This window comes from Staurois parvus, unplaced genomic scaffold (genome assembly GCF_062004578.1).
Source record: "Staurois parvus isolate SC_StPar_1 unplaced genomic scaffold, SC_StPar_1.0 ptg000561l, whole genome shotgun sequence".
NCBI classification, from domain to species: domain Eukaryota; kingdom Metazoa; phylum Chordata; class Amphibia; order Anura; family Ranidae; genus Staurois; species Staurois parvus.
Genome location: NW_028318357.1, coordinates 223,009 through 243,639, shown reverse-complemented (window position 1 = coordinate 243,639; position 20,631 = coordinate 223,009). Strand labels below are relative to the sequence as shown.

General features: G+C 40.3%; 1 protein-coding gene across 7 annotated transcripts in view; it reads left to right on the top strand.

Annotated features, from left to right (window-relative positions):
• The window catches only part of ANKRD6 (ankyrin repeat domain 6), a 286,595-nt gene that overhangs the window by 198,977 nt on the left and 66,987 nt on the right, over window positions 1-20,631 (top strand). For all 7 annotated transcript variants that reach the window (XM_089691294.1, XM_089691296.1, XM_089691290.1 and 4 more), the window contains 2 exons: window positions 6,595-6,693; window positions 16,521-16,619. In XM_089691294.1, coding sequence (XP_089547420.1) covers window positions 6,595-6,693; window positions 16,521-16,619 — 198 coding nt within the window. The remainder of the gene's footprint in view (window positions 1-6,594; window positions 6,694-16,520; window positions 16,620-20,631) is intronic.

The window sequence follows — 20,631 nt, the reverse complement described above, 5'->3', positions numbered from 1 at the left end:
TGGCACTGTATTGTGTGTTTATGTATATATGTACACATATCTGTTTAGTATTATATTTGCAATATTTAGAGAAGCGCTGCACTATTTTTTATTATTTTTTTACACTGTTTGGGTATCAGTTTAGAGTGTTGGCAGCTTTACGTGAGGGTACACTTCCTTTATAAGCACAGGAGGATTTTGTTGCATAATACTGTTCATTGCCTGGACCATAGTCGGAGACATCAGAATCTACCTCAAAGAAACAGCATCTCTAAGAAAGATGGTCCACCTGTTCAGCTTACTCTCAGGACCTTGCAAGGGACATCCTGCTTCTTAAGTCCACCATCTCTAGATGGATAAGACAACTCATTGCAAAAGCTTACACCCTAAAGGTAAACACTCCTGCTTTGCTTTTATGTGCCCACTTCACCAGGTTGGTTGATGTTTCCTGAGCATTCTGGTTGCAAGTCTCTATAGTCCAGCTTTGCAAGGTTGACACCTGGTCCTTTGTTTATACCTTTTCAAAGATCTACCAGGTGATCATATGGTCTTCAACAGATGCAGCTTTTGGCCACAGGGTCTTACAGCAACATTCTGAAGTTAGGTCTGTCGACTCGTGTTGTTGGGCCTGTTAGCATAGTTCTGTTTCCCTAGTTGTTGCCAACCCTTCTCATTCATTGCTTGGGGACATCCCAGGATCTATGAATACTCAGCCTGTGTCCTATACTGTACGATTAAGAGAATATATCTATACCTTCCATATCTTAGAATGCAGAACAGGACACAGGACACCCTCTTTTCTTTTCCTGGGTTATTCTGCATTACTTGCTAAAAAACTGAGGACGTACGTGGAGTAGTGATATAGGGGGGCACCCAGGGGGCGTTCTCAAAGCTTTGTCAGTGAAGGTACGAGCTCGTAACCTAGGGTCATTAATATTCTGTGACCTGTACTTTACTTTAAGATATGGAATTAACAAGTAAGTCAGAATTCCAATTCTACTATGCCGTGATAGAATTTATGATATGAATGCCACTGTTTTGTACGGAATCCACATACAGTTTAAGGTGCTTAATCAAAGAGTTATTTCTTATAACCAGCCCTTCTTTTATTAATCAAAGCCAACATGCTTCTATTGTAGATGCTGCTCAGAACTCTGAGGATGTGAACAATCTAACAAAATACAATATTTCATTTCCACAGTAGAGTTTTACAGCTGAATTTAGAAGCATGCCTTACACACACCTGTGTGATCTCTTTGCTATCTTCACGTGCACATCACTAGTTTTAGAGTGTCTTTTGTATCATTTTCTATTTGCTAGCAAACTGTGACGTTTATCTTAAATAGAGGTATTTTGATCCTGATGAGTGTTAAGTCTCCCATTGAGAAACCTGTCTGAGCACATATCTACATGATAAACTGCTCATGGCCTAGAGTCATTTAATTGTCTACCTTTCTTCTGTTGCCTGGCGACAGTACAGCCTTCCTTGTAAATGTGTTACCTGAAACCCAGGCCTGGACCCTTTCCAGGTGTTGTGAACAGGAAATGCACCTTGCTGCAGTTATGTGAACTATCTCACTGCTACTCAATGAAAGGTCATCTTTAGATCACTTTGATAATAATCTTTAAATGAAAGAAACGGTGTTCCTTTGTTGTGAAATGCTTTAAAAATTGTATTTGTTGTAGCTGAACAATGCTGTAGGTCAGACTGCAGTAACATATTGAAGTCAGGAACATGTTGTGTGCCATGGGTGATGTGTTTTTTTTATTTTTATATATATATATATATATATATATATATATATATATATATATATATATATATATATATATATATATATATATATACATGTTTTGAGATGACATCCTTCATTGTCGAAAAATCATAATCTTTTGAACTCGTTGGTAAAGGAAAAGATTGTTACCGGTAACCCAGTATACAGCCCCAATTCCAAAATAGTTGGGACACTGTATCAAATCTACATAAAAACAGAATGCAAGGATTCACAAATCTCATGAACCCATATTTTATTCACAATAGAAAATATAACATGTCAAATGTTTAAATTGAGAAAATGTACCATTTTAAGAAAAAAATAAGGTAAGTTTGAAATTGATGGTAGCAAAAAAAAAAAAGTTGGGACAGGGCAACAAAAAGCTGGCAAAGAAAGTGGTACTAATAAGTACTAATAAGGAAGAGCTGGAAGAACAATTTGCAACTAATCAGGTTAATTGGCAACAGGTCAGTAGCATGACTGGGTATACAAAAGGCATCTTAGAGAGTTAAAGTGTCTCAGAAGAAAAGATGGGCAAAGGTTCACCAATCTGTGAAAAGCTGTGTCTAAAAATTGTCGAACTATTTCAGAATAGTGTTACTGAAAATAAAATTGCAAATACTTTAGGTATATCATCATCTATATATATAATATCATGAAAAGATTCTGAGAATCTGGAGAAGTCTGTGCGCCAAAGACAAGGCTGAAATGCAATATTGGATGCCAGCATGCGGCACTGCATTAAAAACAGGCATGATACTGTGATGGATATCACTGCATGGGCTCAGGAATACTTCTAAAATTCACTGTCTGTGAATACAGTTCTCCATGCCATCCGAAATGCAAGTTAAAGCTCTATCATGCAAAGAAGAAGCCATACCTGAACATGGTACAGAAATGCTGCTGTATTCTGTAGTTGAAAGGTCATTTAACCACTTACCTACTGGGTACTTTTACCCCCTTTCTTCCCAGGCCAATTTTCAGCTTTTAACTTTGAATGACAATTGCGTGTTCATGCAACACTGTACCCAAACAAAATTTGTATCATTTTTTTGAGACAAATATAGTTTTTTTAGGGTGGTATTTAATCACCATTGGGGTGTTTATTTTTTGCTAAACAAACACAAAAAGACCAAACAGTTTGAAAAAAAAGTTTTTCTTAGTTTTTCTATTATAAAGTTTTTTAAACAAGTGATTTTTCTCCTTCACTGATGTGCGCTGATGAGGTTGCACTGATGGGCACTGGTTAGGATGCACTGCTGAGGCTGCACCGATATGCGGCATTAATGGGCACTGATAGCCAGCACTGATAAGGCACTGACAGCCAGCACTGATGGGCACTGACAACCAGCACTGATGGACGCTGCCAGCCAGCACTGGTGGGCATTATTTGACAGCACTGATGAGCACTATGCTAATAATCAGGGCACTGATGATCGGTGTAGATGTCCCCTCTGAGAAATGCTGCTTACTAGCTCTACTCTCACGCTCTGTCAGCATGAAGAGGACTGCCAATAACCAGCAATTCCCATTTACACAGAAAGTGTGATTGAACACAGCTGATCACATGGTAAAAGGCCGCACTGATTGGCCCTTTACTTTGATCCATGATCAGCTGTGTCCGAAGACACAGCGATCACAGATCGCACCTGGTGCGCACCCTGGGGGGGGGGGGGCGTGGTTCTGGAAGGACCTCCATGGATGCCTTCCCAGAACTAGCCAACCACACTGTAGCCATGTTTTGGTTATAACGCGGTCAAGAACTGGTTAAAATGGTTTGTTGCAAAGTGGAAAACTGTTCTGAGGTCAGACTAATTGAAACTTGACATCCTTTTTGGCAGCCATGGACAACCATGGGCGCCGCATACTCTGGACTAAAGAGGAAAGGGACCTTCTGGCTTTTTATCAGTGCTCAGTTCAAAAGCTTGCATCTCTGGTGGTATGAGGTGCATTAGTGCGTATGGAATGGGCAGCTTGCACATCTGGAAAGGCACTATCAATGCTGAAAGATATATGCTGATTTTGGAGCAGCATATGCTCAGGCAAGAATGGGACAACATTCCTCTCCCAAAACTCCAGCAAATGATCTCCTCTGTCCCAGATTTGTACAAAATGCTGTTAAAGAAGAGGGGATGCTACACTGTGGTAAACATGGCCCTGTCTCAACTCTTTTGGAATTGGAGTTCTACTTTGCCAGCTTTTTGTTGTCCTGTCCCGAATTTTTTGAGATGTGCTTCTGCCATCAGTTTTAAAATTACCTTGGTACATTTTCTCAGTTTAAACTTTTGATATGGTTTCTATTTTCTATTGTGAAAAAATATGAGTTTGTGAGATTTGCAAATCATTGCATTCTGTTTTTATGTTTTACTGTTAAGCAAGGCAGATTGAGGTTGACCAAAGGAGCTCCAGTCATCTAACCAATATTCTCAGGGCTTTCAGATGTTATACAAAATCCCAGATTCATAATTTAGTCCTGACCCTTGGTATGCTACTTTTTAGAAAGGGTATTGATTACATTGTGTATTTAATTATAAGATCATAGGACCATATTTATTAAGAGAAGGCAAGGCTAAGTACATGCACATGCCTGGATTCTCCCGTACTGCTGTGTGGTTAAATATCCCTTGTGTTTTTCTGTGTATTGGTGCTTTTCTGGAACAGTCATATTTGTGGGGCCTGGGACTATAAGTGTTCATTATGGAACATTGACATTGTCCAACATGTTAAAAAAAAATATTTAATTTTGTTCTGTAAATTCCTCACCACTCACTGTACTGTATAGTGGTTCTGCTTGTTTATGGACTTTCTTAGGTATTTGGTGTGGAAAGACAGCATACATAGAAGAATAGTGACGTCTTATAAGTGTTTGAATAGAGATAATGTGAGCCTGCATTTACTTTACAGTACAAGTCCTTTAAATGTCTGTTTGTATACCTCATAGTCCAGTCATTGTTTTATAACTAGCTTGAAAATATGCTCATTATACATACTGCATCATTTATCAGACAATGCAAAAATGCATTTGTTGTGCATATTTAGTGTCCGATCATGTAGGATTGTACAGTGATGAAGGCAGAACTAGAGAGGCACAATTATACCAGGGCTCAAAGTACTAATCCTTATTACTCAAGTAACTTATGCACCACTCCAGGCTGCTGCTCACCCGCATAACTAGTCACTGTACCACTGCTCCACAAGGGGCTAGCCTGGCCTGCCAGCCAGCAGAGAATAAGTCTGGATAGCTGCACTTCTTGATGGCTTTAGTAGTGAAAGCACTACATGGACATCATGCAAACAATGGAAGACAGGAGAAGCACAGCATATCATAAGCATCTGTCATTTTTTAAATACAGTACTGGTTTCAAATAAAAGATCAGTGGCAATCGTATAACACGTACAATATATGTTTAATAGTTCAGAATTAGAAAATGCATAAAGCCAAAAAATACAAAATAAAATGATTATACAAAAATATCCAAGACTTCTCAAATTCCACAAAATATCACAAAACATTTAAAGTTAGATTATCATCTGTCCATCCTCTGCAGTAGGAGTTCCTTAACCAAGAGTATCCATATGTATCATGAGTACGGGAACCAAATGATGGGGCATGGACCTGGATCTGAATATTTAAGACAAACAATCGTATCACTTAACTCAGATGTCTTTTTGGTATTGCTACTTGAAATGTTGGTGTACATCAAGTCCACATTTTGAATGCACATAAACAGAAACAAAAAACAAATCTATTTTCTGTAAATGTGACAAAATACATTCTTTCTGATTTTTTTTTTCAGCTTTTCTGTTCTTAGCTAGTTGTATAAAGTAAAATCAAGCTGTGGGGACATATTGGGCACAAAGTAGTGTAATATAATAAAGTAATGTAATAATCATCTGGTCAGATATCACAGAGTAAAATTCTGTTGCAGTATAATGGCAGCAGATGTAAACAAGTAGATTGCTCTCACTCAGATATCTCAGCAGATATAAATGTTTTTCTCAAAGATTCTGATCAAATATAGTTTATAATCTCAGACTCATAGTTAATATGTTAATTATTTTTCTTAAAATCTTCCAATTCATACATCTTAAAAATGACTACAAAATGTTAACGCTTATATGAGATTTTAGTGTTTGGGACTCCATAATATTTTAAAGAGAATGTTAAAGTAACACTAAAGGTATTTTTTCTTACTCTAATGCCTGTGTAAAGACTTACTTTATTTGATGCCTCCTGATGTTCATAACTTCTTTCTTCCACCCAATTCTGCTCACCCCTTCAAGCCCTGGTGTCACTGTCCACTGACCAGTGAATCTAAGTTCTCTCCCCTAACTATAAATCAGGATAGCAATGCTCTATGGCCGGGAGCAAGTGGCAAAGAATGGGGGAGTTTTGTAAGTGTTTGACCAAACTGGGCAAATTACACTGCTTGCTTGCAGTGGATTAAGTTAAAATAAATACTGAGCCATTAGTGCCCCTGAAATGTTATAGCTGTGCATGAGCGCTGTGGGCTGTGTACAGAAGAGTGGAAGCTTTTTAATATACACTAAATGTTTATACTTCCGGTTGCCCTCAAAAAGTGCAAATTACCAGGAGCCATTCAGAGCTTCAGAGTGTACAGTACTGTGATAGGTTAACAGTATACGTCAGTCTATTCCTGCTGGGTATAAAAGTCCACCAGTAATAATCAGCGTGACTATGTTTTAATGTATTGAATACCTGCTCATCTTGCAGGCTTGTCAATGTTTAGCAATTCTTTAACAATTCGTTTACATGGATCTTCAGCTTTGTCAAGTGATATTTTTTTGCAAACATTATTTTGTTTTTTAATTTTTGCAGCATGGACGAACCCCTTTACATCTTGCAGCCCACAAAGGACATCTTAATGTAGTCCAAATCCTATTAAAAGCAGGGTGTGAGCTGAACATACAGGATGATGTAAGTAAAATCTCCTTTTTCCAATTTTTATTGCAATGATAACAGTTTCACCAAACAGGAAGTGATATGAGCTCTTCAACATCAACACAGATGGAAATATAAATTCAAATTTTTAATAGAGTAGGGGACAGCTTCTATCACTATCAGAGTTTTATTGCTGAAGTGTATAAACAAATCTGTATATCTGTTCAATAAAGAGTTCCAATTGCACCTAAGCTAGTGTCGTCTAGTCCTTGGGTGCAAGGCCCAGCTATACTACCTTAGTCCCATGTCCCAGCGGCAAAGAAGCAGTTCTCTGATGGAGGAACTCAAGCGGGATGCCAGGTGAACTGTCGTGTGTATGTGTGTCTGTGTATATGTTTGTGTGTGTGTATGTTTGTGTGTGTATGTTTGTGTGTGTGCAGTAGTGTATTTACCACAAGGCAAACAAGGCACTTGCCTAGGGCGGCATTTTTATGGGGGGCAGCACCTCCCCGCAGAAGAAGGAGTGAAAGAAGGGACACATGCACCATGGGAATCAGGTGGGATCCGAGAGAGGCTATGGGCTGCTTTATGATGTATGTAGAGCCTGACTCTCTGACTCTCGTTCCCGGGGATTTCCGGAGCTGAGAAGATGAGTGTCTCTCTATTGCTGTTTGTGGTGTGTCTGGTGTGGGGGTGTGTGGACAGTGGAAGAGTGATTAACACCAGGGTTCTAGCTTGTAGGATAGCTGGAGGAATCTTAGAAGGGTGTGCCAATTGCTAGGCTGCTCCTCAACCCTTAGCGTGCACCAGATTGTATATAAGATTCGTATCTGCCTGTGTGTGGTCGGCCAGCTGGCTTGGAGTGAAGTCTCCCTCTAGTGGTGGCCAGAGGTAGTACGGGCTGTGAAATTATATCACGGCTGGTCTTATATATATTCAGATTAAGTCCCCCTTATTCCCTCTTAACCCAAGTCACTGCCGCACGTGCGTGCCTCAGTTAGCTAATTGCTGTGGGCGTGTGCGTGTGGGTAGAACCGTGATTGATATATATATATATATATATATATATATATATATATATATATACACAGTGGGGATCGAAAGTTTGGGCACCCCAGCTAAAAATTTGTATTAATGTGCATAAAGAAGCCAAGGAAAGATGGAAAAATCTCCAAAAGGCATCAGATTACAGATTAGACATTCTTATAATATGTCAACAAAAGTTAGATTTTATTTCCATCATTTACACTTTCAAAATAACAGAAAACAAAAAAATGGCGTCTGCAAAAGTTTGGGCACCCTGCAGAATTTATAGCATGCACTGCCCCCTTTGCCAAGCTGAGACCTGCCAGTGTCATGGATTGTTCTCAATCATCGTCTGGGAAGACTAGGTGATGTCAATCTCAACGGTTTTAAATGCCCAGACTCATCTGACCTTGCCCCAACAATCAGCACCATGGGTTCTTCTAAGCAGTTGTCTAGAAAACTGAAACTGAAAATAGTTGACGCTCACAAAGCTGGAGAAGGCTCCTAAACACACCTCGAAATCCACGGGGGATTACATCAAGAGGCGTAAACTGAAGGTTTTGCCTTGGCCTTCACAATCTCCTGACCTCAACATAATTGAAAATCTATGGATAGACCTTAAAAGAGCAGTGCGTGACAGACAGCCCAGAAATCTCAAAGAACTGGAAGACTTTTGTAAGGAAGAATGGGTAAAGATACCTCAAACAAGAATTGAAAGACTCTTGGCTGGCTACAAAAAGCGTTTACAAGCTATGATACTTGCCAAAGGGGGCAGTACAAGATATTAACTCTGCAGGGTGCCCAAACTTTTGCAGACGCCATTTTTTTGTTTTCTGTTATTTTGAAAGTGTAATTGATGGAAATAAAATCTAACTTTTGTTGACATATTATAAGAATGTCAAATCTGTAATTTGATGGTTTTTGGAGATTTTTCCATCTTTCCTTGGCTTCTTTATGCACATTAATACAAATTTTTAGCTGGGGTGCCCAAACTTTCGATCCCCACTGTATATATATATATATATATACATACATATATATATATACACATACAGTGGGGCAAAAAAGTATTTAGTCAGCCACCAATTGTGCAAGTTCTCCCACTTAAAAAGATGAGAGAGGCCTGTAATTGGCATCATAGGTAGACTTCAACTATGAGAGACAAAAAGAGAAAAAAAAATCCAGACAATCACATTGTCTGATTTGGAAAGAATTTATTTGCAAATTATGCTGGAAAATAAGTATTTGGTCAATATCAAAAGTTCATCTCAATACTTTGTTTTATATCCTTTGTTGACAATGACAGAGGTCAAATGTTTCCTGTAAGTCTTCACAAGGTTGGCACACACTGTTGCTGGTATGTTGGCCCATTCCTCCATGCAGATCTCCTCTAGAGCAGTGATGTTTTGGGGCTGTCGCTGGGCAACACGGACTTTCAACTCCCTCCAAAGATTTTCTATGGGGTTGAGATCTGGAGACTGGCTAGGCCACTCCAGGACCTTGAATTGCTTCTTACGAAGCCACTCCTTCGTTGCCCGGGTGGTATGTTTGGGATCATTGTCATGTTGGAAGACCCAGCCACGTTTCATCTTCAATGCCCTTGCTGATGGAAGGAGGTTTGCACTCAAAATCTCACGATACATGGCCCCATTCATTCTGTCCTGTACATGGATCAGTCGTCCTGGTCCCTTTGCGGAGAAACAGCCCCAAAGCATGATGTTGCCACCCCCATGCTTCACAGTACGTATGGTGTTCTTTGGATGCAACTCAGCATTCTCTCTCCTCCAAACAAGACGAGTTGTGTTTCTACCAAACAGTTCTATTTTGGTTTCATCTGACCATATCACATTCTCTCAATCCTCTTCCGGATCATCCAAAAGCTCTCTAGCAAACTTCAGACGGGCCCGGACATGTACTGGCTTAAGCAGGGGGACACGTCTGGCACAGCAGGATCTGAGTCCCTGGCGGCGTAGTGTGTTACTGATGGTAGCCTTTGTTACGTTGGTCCCAGCTCTCTGCAGGTCGTTCACTAGGTCCCCCCGTGTGGTCCTGGGATTTTTGCTCACCGTTCTTGTGATCATTTTGACCCCACGGGGTGAGATCTTGCATGGAGCCCCAGATCGAGGGAGATTATCAGTGGTCTTGTATGTCTTCCATTTTCTAATTATTGCTCCCACAGTTGATTTGTTCACACCAAGCTGCTTGCCTATTGCAGATTCAGTCTTCCCAGCCTGGTGCAGGTCTACAATTTTGTTTCTGGTGTCCTTCGACAGCTCTTTGGTCTTCACCATAGTGGAGTTTGGAGTGTGACTGTTTGAGGTTGTGGACAGGTGTCTTTTATACTGATAACAAGTTCAAACAGGTGCCATTGATACAGGTAATGAGTGCAAGACAGAGGAGCCTCTTAAAGAAGAAGGTACAGGTCTGTGAGAGCCAGAAATCTTGCTTGTTTGTAGGTGACCAAATACTTATTTTCCACCATAATTTGCAAATAAATTCTTTCCAAATCAGCCAATGTGATTGGATTTTTTTTCTCATTTTGTCTCTCATAGTTGTGGTCTACCTATGATGCCAATTACAGGCCTCTCTCATCTTTTTAAGTGGGAGAACTTGCACAATTGGTGGCTGACTAAATACTTTTTTGCCCCACTGTATATACACAGTATCTCACAAAAGTGAGTACACCCCTCACATTTTTGTAAATATTTTATTATATCTTTTCATTTGACAACAGTGAAGAAGTGACACTTTGCTACAATGTGAAGTACTGAGTGTGCAGCTTGTATAACAGTGTAAATTTGCTGTCCCCTCAAAATAACTCAACACACAGCCATTAATGTCTAAACCGCTGGCAACAAAAGTGAGTACTCCCCTAAGTAAAAATGTCCAAATTGGGCCCAAAGTGTCAATATTTTGTGTGGCCACCATTATTTTCTAGCACTGCCTTAACCCTCTTGGGCATGGAGTTCACCAGAGCTTCACAGATTGCCACTGGAGTCCTCATCCACTCCTCCATGATGACATCACGGAGCTGGTGGATGTTAGAGACCTTGCTCTCCTCCACCTTCCATTTGAGGATGCCCCACAGATGCTCAATAGGGTTTAGGTCTGGAGACATGCTTGGCCAGTCCATCACCTTTACCCTCCGCTTCTTTAGCAAGGCAGTGGTCGTCTTGGAGGTGTGTTTGGGGTCATTATCATGTTGGAATACTGCCCTGCGGCCCAGTTTCCAAAGGGAGGGGATCATGCCCTGCTTCAGTATGTCACAGTACATTCATGGTTCCCTCAATGAATTGTAGCTCCCCAGTGCCGGCAGCACTCGTGCAGCCCCAGACCATGACCCACCACTACGCTCGACTGTAGGAAAGACACACTTGTCTTTGTACTCCTCACCTGGTTGTCGCCACACACACTTGACACCATCTGAATCAGATGAGTTTATCTTGGTCTTATCAGACCACAGGACAGTAACCCATGTCCTGTCTGCTTGTCTTCAGCAAACTGTTGCGGGCTTGCTTGTGCATCATCTTTAGAATAGACTTCCTTCTGGGATGACAGCCATGCAGACCAATTTGATGCAGTGTGCAGCATATGGTCTGAGCTCTGACAGGCCGACCCTCCCCCCACCCTTCAACCTCTGCAGCAATGCTGGCAGCACTCATATGTCTATTTCCCAAAGACAACCTCTGGATATGACGCTGAGCACATCCACTCAGCCTCTTTGGTCGACCATGGCGAGGCCTGTTCTGAGTGGAACCTGTCCTGTTAAACTGCTGTATGGTCTTGCAAGTATATACTTACTGTGCTGTAACTCCTTTTGTATCATATATTCGTTAGCTTTTGTGATTATTTTGGGATCCACCTGGTTACTTGCATAGATAGCTATTTTTACTTGCTGGTGCTGTCCGCCTTCTTAAACTTTATATGTTTCAACTACTGTTTGAGAGATCCACAAATTATAGTTAATAGTTTTATATCCATCTCTATTAAAATCACTTCTCTTAACTCTATCATTTCTGGAATGCTACGTTTATAGGGAAAAAAACATTTATAGGTAATTTTTCCAGTCAAGCTGCTTTATATTGCCAGCAAAACACTTTTGAAGCTACATATGGTGCTTCTAAATTGTAAATCTCTTTTTGCATTTTTAGCAGTGTAGAAAAAAATGAATTTGCAAGAAAAAATACGACACACTCAGTATTTTTTCCAGTGTTATAACAATACTTGTGGTTAAAACACAGTATGCAAGGACACTGGAATAGAAGTTTATAGATGTTTTTAAACCTGAATTCTAGGCAAAAATAAAAGGCACAGATTAATGCAGCTCTGTAATCATTTAATGCATCCTCACATGCATTTTTTTAAATGCAAGCAGTGTGTAAGCACCCAAATCTGACCTGGTATCAACTTCTTGCAGAGGGAGAAGCAGTACAAGGAACCAATCAGTTCATGTGCTGACAAGAAGCATGCTGATAGGAAGATAAAGCATAGAAGCAAAGAGATTAACTCATTACTGTGCTGCTTCTCCTTCCACTGTCCAGTCACAGGCTGGGTCTAAGATGATCTGAACACAAAGGAAGTGGGCTAAAAAATAATGTCCAGTGCCAGAAAAACAGCTATGGAGAAGTCTCTGGACTGAAGAATATTGCAGCAAAACTTGGTTTTATTTTAGGTTTTATTGGGCTATTTTTCTCTTCTTTTTGTCTGAAATTCCACCTTAAACTTCTGTTCACCTGTAATAACAGCTTCCAGATTAGAATGTGCTCAATTAATATTATTAATGTTTACAGGGTGCCTTTGAACAATGTTCAACTAGATTCTTGCAATTTGTCATTACATAACACCTATATACCTTTGGTATGCCTGTCATAACCTGTCTGTCTCTCATGCCTACATGTTTTAACAAATTGGACTATTTTTAATTCCGAAGTACAAAAGGCAGTACAATTTGAATTTAGTGTTCAAAAAGCTAATCTGGTAAAATTAGATTTTTGCTTAGTCTGAAAATCTATGATGATGTAGCATCATGGACAAGCCACTATTGTAAGAGAGGAAAGTATAAAAAGAGCGGAATGTATAAAAAGAGCAGACATTGGCTATGGTCCTCATTCAGGAAGTGAAAGGTTTTGTCCATGTTTCTATAGAAAGTATGTAAAAAATCGTTATTAAAGCCTAACGTTTACCCAAAACAGAAGAAAAAATCAGAACAAGGGATATTACTTATCTTCATTGAGATGTGCCCCTTGTGCTGTGTTTTCCTTTCGCCAAAATCTTCCACCTTTGATGCCCACCCCTGTTGCCGTAATCTTCCAGCATGGTGTGGGTTAATTGAATGAAAGGCTGTAACAGGTTTCTCATCAAGAGTGCTTGAACATGTCTGCCCTTTTTGCCAAGCTCCTTCATCCACAGAAGCTATACCCCAACTTCTATGATTAAAAACATGATATATAAAATTAATGGAGGAAGTGAGCCTTTTGATCATCTGCCCATCTTCCATTCATAGATCCTGTTTCGACTGTAGAAACTGTAGTAAAGGCTTCTCTAAATGAAGCAGCTGGGCAGAATGGACAGGCATAGTCAGGCACTTTTGATGACAGCCTGTGACAGTCACTGTTATAGTCCTCTTGTGATGCTGCCCCCGCATCTTGTGGTGGGGGAGGGGCATCGGAAGATAAATATGTCGCTGGAAGGAGGAGGGTACAATGGCACAAGAGACACATCTCACTGAAGGTAAATAATGCCCCTTTTTCTGATTTTTTTTTTTTTTTTTTTTGTTTACAAATAGGACTTTTGCTTTATTCTATGTGTTGCATAAAAGGACTTGATGTTAGACCTGTAAATCTGTAATCCCAGGATGTATGCCTCCTGAGATCAGTACTGAGTTGACTTTCCGAATACCCAGTTCATATGATAAAGTAGCTGTTTTTCATTAAGAGAATATATAGAATAGCAGAATCTCTGGGATCCTTGGGACAGTTTTAAAGGGAATCATGGAGGAAAGTGTGATAACTTTTGTCCAAAAGACAAAAACTGTATATGATCATATTCATTCATTGTCAACTTCTGAACCTCTTTTGTAACATGTTGCCAGGAACAGGGGCTTTAATGGGATTGTGAAAGATGATGCATTACGATTAGTGTTCCATGGTGAACTGTGGCCGTAGCCACACTGTCTAGTGGGAGGGGCTAAAAGGGGTAAAGTTAAACAGAACGTGAGCCTGCTCCGCGTATTCACAGTTCTCCTATACCATATTCCTTGTGCCCACAGAGTATTCTTTAGCCCTTTTGTTGCAAGAGCCATTTTTGTTTGTTTTTTTTAGCACACCTGTTTAAAAATAATTTTAGGCCTCAAGATTGCATACCCCCCCCCCCCCCAAAAAAGTCCTGGAGATTAAAATTCTGGTAGTTCCAAATTTTTATGTCACACAATATTAGCTCAATAGTTTATCAAGTGCAACACTTCTAAAAGAAAAATACACAAAGTTTTTTGAAAAGATAAGTTCACATGTCGTGACATGTTACACCCATATTCAGGGTGTATACAAAAAGACCAGTTCCCACTCCCCCAAATTCTTGTTTTTATAGCTAGCAGGGGATCTCACCCCCCCCCCCCCCCCCCCGCTAGCTGCCATAATTTATTCTGTGAATGGGAAAACTACAAGTTCCGACAGCCTTTGTGGCTGACGGCTTTGTAGTTCTCAATGAACTACTATGACGCTGTTGAGCGCTGTTAGTTCATTGATTCTTCCTGTCTGTAAAACTGCCTGCCTGTACAAAGTATGAGCACACAGATACACTGACATGTCTGCAGGATTTCTGCATGGCACCAGCGGTCTGCTGATCGCTGGTGCAATGCTTTCCAGGCACAAAATAGTAAATGCACATTTTTTTTACCTGCAAAAAAATGTGCATGTGTTATTTTTTATTAAAAGGTGAATTTACACTGTGTGCACAATTATTAGGCAAGTTGTATTTTGAGGATTCATTTCATTATTGAGCAACTACAGTGCTCTTGGGCAAACCAAAATGTTAGTAAACCTGAATATATAAGAAAGTAAGAGTGAGGCTTTGGCGTTCTCAGGAGAATATCTGTGTGCAAAATATTGAGAAACTATTAGTGTGCACAATTATTATCTAACTAAATGACAAACAAACATTTTCCCATATCACTTGTTTATTTTCACCTGTTAAAGTGAGAATAATAAATAAACAACTCAAAATTTACAGATAAACATTTCTGACATCTAAAGAAAAATTTGACTAATATAGCCACCCTTCTTTTCATTAACAGTCATAAGCCTTCCATTCATGGAGTCTGTAAGTTTCTTGATCTGTTGACAATTAATTTTTTGTGCAGCAGCAACCACAGCCTCCCAGACACTGTTCAGAGAGGTGTACGGTTTTACTTCACTGTAAATCTCCCGCTTATGAAGGGTCCACAAGCTTTCAATAGAGTTTAGGTCAGGTGAGGAAGGTGAGTTTAGGTCAGGTGTTTACTGGCTAGCCATGTAGTCGAGTACTTTGCAGCATACGATGGAGCATTTCTCCTGCATAAATATCAGTCTTCTTGAAAGATGCAGACTTTTTCCTGTACCACTGCTTGAAGAAAGTGTTTTCTAAAAACTGGCAGTAGGTTTGGGAATTGATTTTGAGTCCATCTTCAACCTGAAAAGGTCCATCTAACTCATCTTTAATAATACCAGCCCATACCAGTACCCCACCTCCACCTTGCTGGCATCTGAGTCGAAATGGAGCTCTGTGCCCCTTACTGATCCAGCCAGAGGCCCATAAATCTGGTCCATCAAGAGTCATTCTCATCTCATCAGTCCATAAAACCTTTGAAAAAATTTGATTTCAGATATTTCTTGGCCCAGTCTTGACTTTGCAGCTTATGTGTCTTGTTCAGAGGTGATCAGGTTTCAGCCTTTCTTACCTTGGCCATGTCTCTGAGTACTGAACACCTTGTACTTCTGGGCACTCCAGGTAGGTTGCAGTTCTTAAATGTGACAGTGCTGGAAGATAATGGGTTCCTGATAGCTTCACATTTGATCCTTCTCAAATATTTGGCAGTTAATTTGCATCTTTTTTTCTTAACACCTCTGTTGCGACCCTGTTGACTATCTGTGATCATACCCCAATGTCGTAGTAAATTTCAAGAGTGCTGCATCCCTTTGAAAAACTTTATAATATTTGACTTTTCAGAGTCAGTTAAATCTCTTTTCTGGCCCATTTTGCCTGGAGAAAAAAAATTCCTAATAATTATGCACACTTTGATATAGGGTGTTGATCTCCTTAGGCTACACCCTTCCTCATTACAAAATACACATCACCTGATATGCTTAAATCCAATAAGCATTCAAGTTTATACAGCTTGGAGTTGGACAATATGCATAAAAATTATGATTTTGTCAAAATACTCACTTGCCTAATGTGCGCACAGTACCCCCCAATGCACCCCATATTTTGATAGAATGAAAAAGACAAGGCTGGACAAAGTAAATAAATACCCAACATGTCAAACCTTAAATTTGCACATGCCTGTAAAGTGACGACAAACTTTGGTATCCTAAATTTTTCAAGGCTTCTTGTCTGTGTTTATGTGCTGGTGAGGGGTCTCTGTTCATCTTCTGGTTCTCTACTGTCTTCTCAGTCTGATTCTTCAAAGAGTACACAATATGCAATGAAATACATACATGCATTAATTTAGAAAGGGCCTGTTGCAAAATCTTTTTTTCTCAGAGGGGCATTACAATCCTGTGAATGTATTTATTTTTATTGTGGCAGCTGATGCTTTCTGTAAATACATGTGTGTGAATGTTTGTTTGTTTTTTTTACAGGGAAGCCAAACCGCCCTGCATCGGGCAGCTGTGGTGGGACATAGTGATATTCTTGCAGTATTGATACAAGAAGGTTGTGCATTGGACAGACAGGATAAGGTATTACAACTGGCTAGAAAAAAACTGGAAAAAAAATAACATAACTATTTTACTAATTACTAAACATTAAAGTTTTACTAAACCCAGGACCCTGCATTCACTATATCTGGTCTCCCACAGTACACAGAACATGGAAATGCAGTTATTTTAGTAAATCTAAACTGCTAAATACCTTCTCTCATTAGCAGTATATAGCAGACTTCTATCAGTGTCCAGCTGAACACTGGTTAAAGTTTGTAGGAGGAGTTTTCAGTCTCCTTTCACTGCCCTATGAGATTGCATAATCCCTGACCCTCTGTCTGGACAGTGCTGATTGGCCCTGTGCTGATCACATGCACCTTCCCAAGAAAGAGTGCAGAGTGTCCCTTTAAAGTGTTACTAAACCCACAACAGTAAAATCAGTCTGTATATGCAGTAAAGCATGCTTGTTATACTCACTGTGGAACCTAAGGGGTTAATAATTTGCATTCTGCAAAAATGCTGTTTGATCCTGACTTCTCTGATCCTCCCCTTCTTCCAGTGTCTCTCTCTTATCTCCTGATAAGACACATCTTGTGGAGACACTGCACATGCTCAATTTGGTGTGTATTGCTAGAGAGGTTTTTTGTTTTGTTTTTTTGGAGAATGTATGTAATCAGCACTGCCTAGACAGAGGTCAGGGGTTCTGCATCCTCCTGGAGAAAACTCCTCCTACAAGCTTTAACCAGTGCTCTGCTGAACACTAATAGAAGTCACAATAATGCTCTAACTGATGATGACAAAAGGTATTTAGTAGTTTATATTTACTAAAATATTTGTATTTCCATGTACTGTGTACTGTGGGAGACCAGATATAGTGAATGCAGGGTCCTGGGTTTAGTAGCACTTTAAGTTCCACAGTGAGTATAACAAGTATGCGTTACTGCAAATACAGAGTGATTTTACTGTTGTGGGTTTAGTAACTCTATAAATTGAAATGTTCTGTAATTCACTATAGCAAACCTTTCCATCTACAACATTGTATAGCGGCAATAGTAATAAAAGTGAACACTACTCTGCAGTTGCTTTTTACTTCAGAAACCCCTAAAAATGCAGCACATTCTAATATGCAGGTCTTGCCTTTCATGGCAAACTTTGAGAGCTGGCCCACCTGTCTTCAGCACCTAGTTATTAAGTATTTCCCATCATCTTTAAAAAGACACTGGGGGACATAAATCCTGTTCCTTCCTCTGCATCCTTTAAACAGCTGCAATCATCAGTTCAGTTGCATATTGTGACAGAGTTACTATTGTAGTGTTTATTCCATTCATTAATCTTTCAAAAAAATAAACTGTTGCAATATTGTGGGAGAAAAACGCATCCACAGAGCTGCTGACACTGCAGCTAAATTATCTGTCAGTGTGTGCCTCATTTCTCTTGAAATATAGTCTCAAAGTAAAGTCGCAAAGTAAGTGAAAAACCCGTATCCATATGACACTACTGTAGGTACACATGAAAATGAATGAAACAAGGCTGCTGATGCTGCAGCTTACCTGTCAATTTGTGCAAGATCTCCTCCAAGATTTCCCCCACGTTCCTGGACCCAGCTCATCAGCTGGGTAGTTCTTTAGTTCTTCTAATGTAGCTACTGATGTCTCCAGTAGAGTATACAGGATCACTTTCATGTCTCGTAAGAGATTGTGCACAGTCTGACAGGCAATGTACCTAAGTTTATCATCAGCCCTGTGGATGCATTTGTTTCACTTCTATGTCTAGGAAGTGATTTGACGCAGACTGACAGACATTTAAAGTGGAATTTCAGGCTATTACTAACTAAGATTAAATGTGCTCTGACACACCTTCTCACTCATATACTAACCTGTAGATGGAAGATGCTTGTTCTTGCCTCTTCTCAGGGTGCTCCTGTCCATTCACGTGATCCCTCCAGCAGCCAGCTTCAGGAGAGAGGAGAGATCGCTGACAACAGATGGACTGCTTCGATGGTGATGTCACCTATAGGGTTACTATGGAGTATCTGTTGTCAGCTGTCCCTCCTCTCACCTGAAGCCGCTGCTGGAAGCCAATCACATGATTGGCCCAGAGCAATCCTTAGAATTGGTAAGTATAAGCATTTTCCTTCTACAGGTTACTTAGTATAGGATTTACAGTTGCAAGAAAAAGTATGTGAACCCCTTGGGATTATGTGGAGTTTTGCATGAATTGGGCATAATATGTGCTCTGAACGTCATCTAAGTCACAACAATAGAAGAACACAGTCTGCTGAACATAATACTATACAAACATTAGATGTTGCCATGGTTTAATTGCACATAACATGTAAACATTCACAGTGCAGGGAGGAAAAAGTATGTGAGGCCCTAGCTTAATGACTTCTCCCAGAGCTAATTGGAGCCAGGAGTGAGCCAACCTTGACTCCAATCAGTGTGATGATATTAGATGTGTTGTTGACAGCTGTCCTGCCCTTAGAAAACACACACCTGTTTTGGGTTTACTGGTTTCAAGAAGCACTGTCTGATGTGAACCATGCCTCGCAGAAAAGAGCTCTCAGAAGACCTACGATCAAGAATTGTTGACTTGCATGAAGCTGGAAAGGGTTACAAAAGTATCTCCAAAAGCCTTGATGTTCATGTGTCCATGGTAAGACAGACTGTCTACAAATGGAGAAAGTTTAGCATTGTTGCTACTCTCCCTAGGCGTGGTCGTCCTGTAAAAATGACTGCAAGAGCACAGCGCAAAATGCTGCATGAGGTAAAGAAGAATCCCAGAGTGTCCGCTAAAGACCTACAGAAATCTCTGGCACATGCTAACATTATTGTTGACACATCTACAATAAGGAAAACATTAAACAAGAATGGAGTACATGGGAGGACACCACGGAGGAAGCCATTGCTGTCCAAAAAGAATATTGCAGCACGTTTGAAGTTTGCAAAAGAGCACCTGGATGTTCCACGGCACTACTGGCAAAATATACTGTGGACAGATGAAACCAAGATTGAGTTGTTTGGGAAGAACACACAACACTATGTCTGGAGAAAAAAAGGCACAGCACACCAACATCAAAACCTCATCCCCACTGTAAAACATGGCGGAGGGAGCATCATGGTTTGGGGCTGCTTTGCTGCCTCAGGGCCTGGACGGATTGTTGTCATTGATGGGAAAATGAATTCCAGAGTTTATCAAGACATTTTGCAGGAAAACGTACAACCATCTGTCCGCCAACTGAAGCTCCGCAGAGGATGGGTGATGCAACAGGACAATGACCCAAAGCATACAAGTAATTCAACAAAACAATGGCTGCAACAGCACAGAATACGCCTTCTGGAGTGGCCCAGTCAGAGTCCTGACCTCAACCCGATTGAAATGCTGTGGCATGACCTTAAGAGAGCGATTCACACCAGACATCCCAAGAATATTGCTACACTGAAACAGTTTTGTGAAGAGGAGTGGTCCAAAATTACTCCAGATCGTTGTGCAGGTCTGATCTGCAACTACAGGAAACGTTTGGTTGAGGTTATTGCTGCCAAAGGAGGGTCAACCAGTTATTAAGTCCAAAGGTTCACATACTTTTTCCTCCCTGCACTGTGAATGTTTACATGTTATGTGCAATTAAACCATGGCAACATCTAATGTTTGTGTAGTATTATGTTCAGCAGACTGTGTTCTTCTATTGTTGTGACTTAGATGACGTTCAGAGCACATTTTATGCCCAATTCATGCAAAACTCCACGTAATCCCAAGGGGTTCACATACTTTTTCTTGCAACTGTAGAAGGTGTGTGGGACCGGTTTTAGGCTTAGTTAGTAATAACCTGGTGTCACGTTCTGGGGTCAGCTTCGGAGGCCAGTGGCTGTAGCAGTAGAGAGGTAATCAACTGGAAATGTACAAGAAGACCCCTCTAACAGATGATACGGGCTCACCTGAGGTGTGGGGTCCATGCACTGCCCAGTATTCACCAGAGCTCCTGATGGTGGAGATGGATTTTGCTTTGTGGTAGTACCAGGTCACGGCCCTCAGGATTGCCCCAGAAATCAAG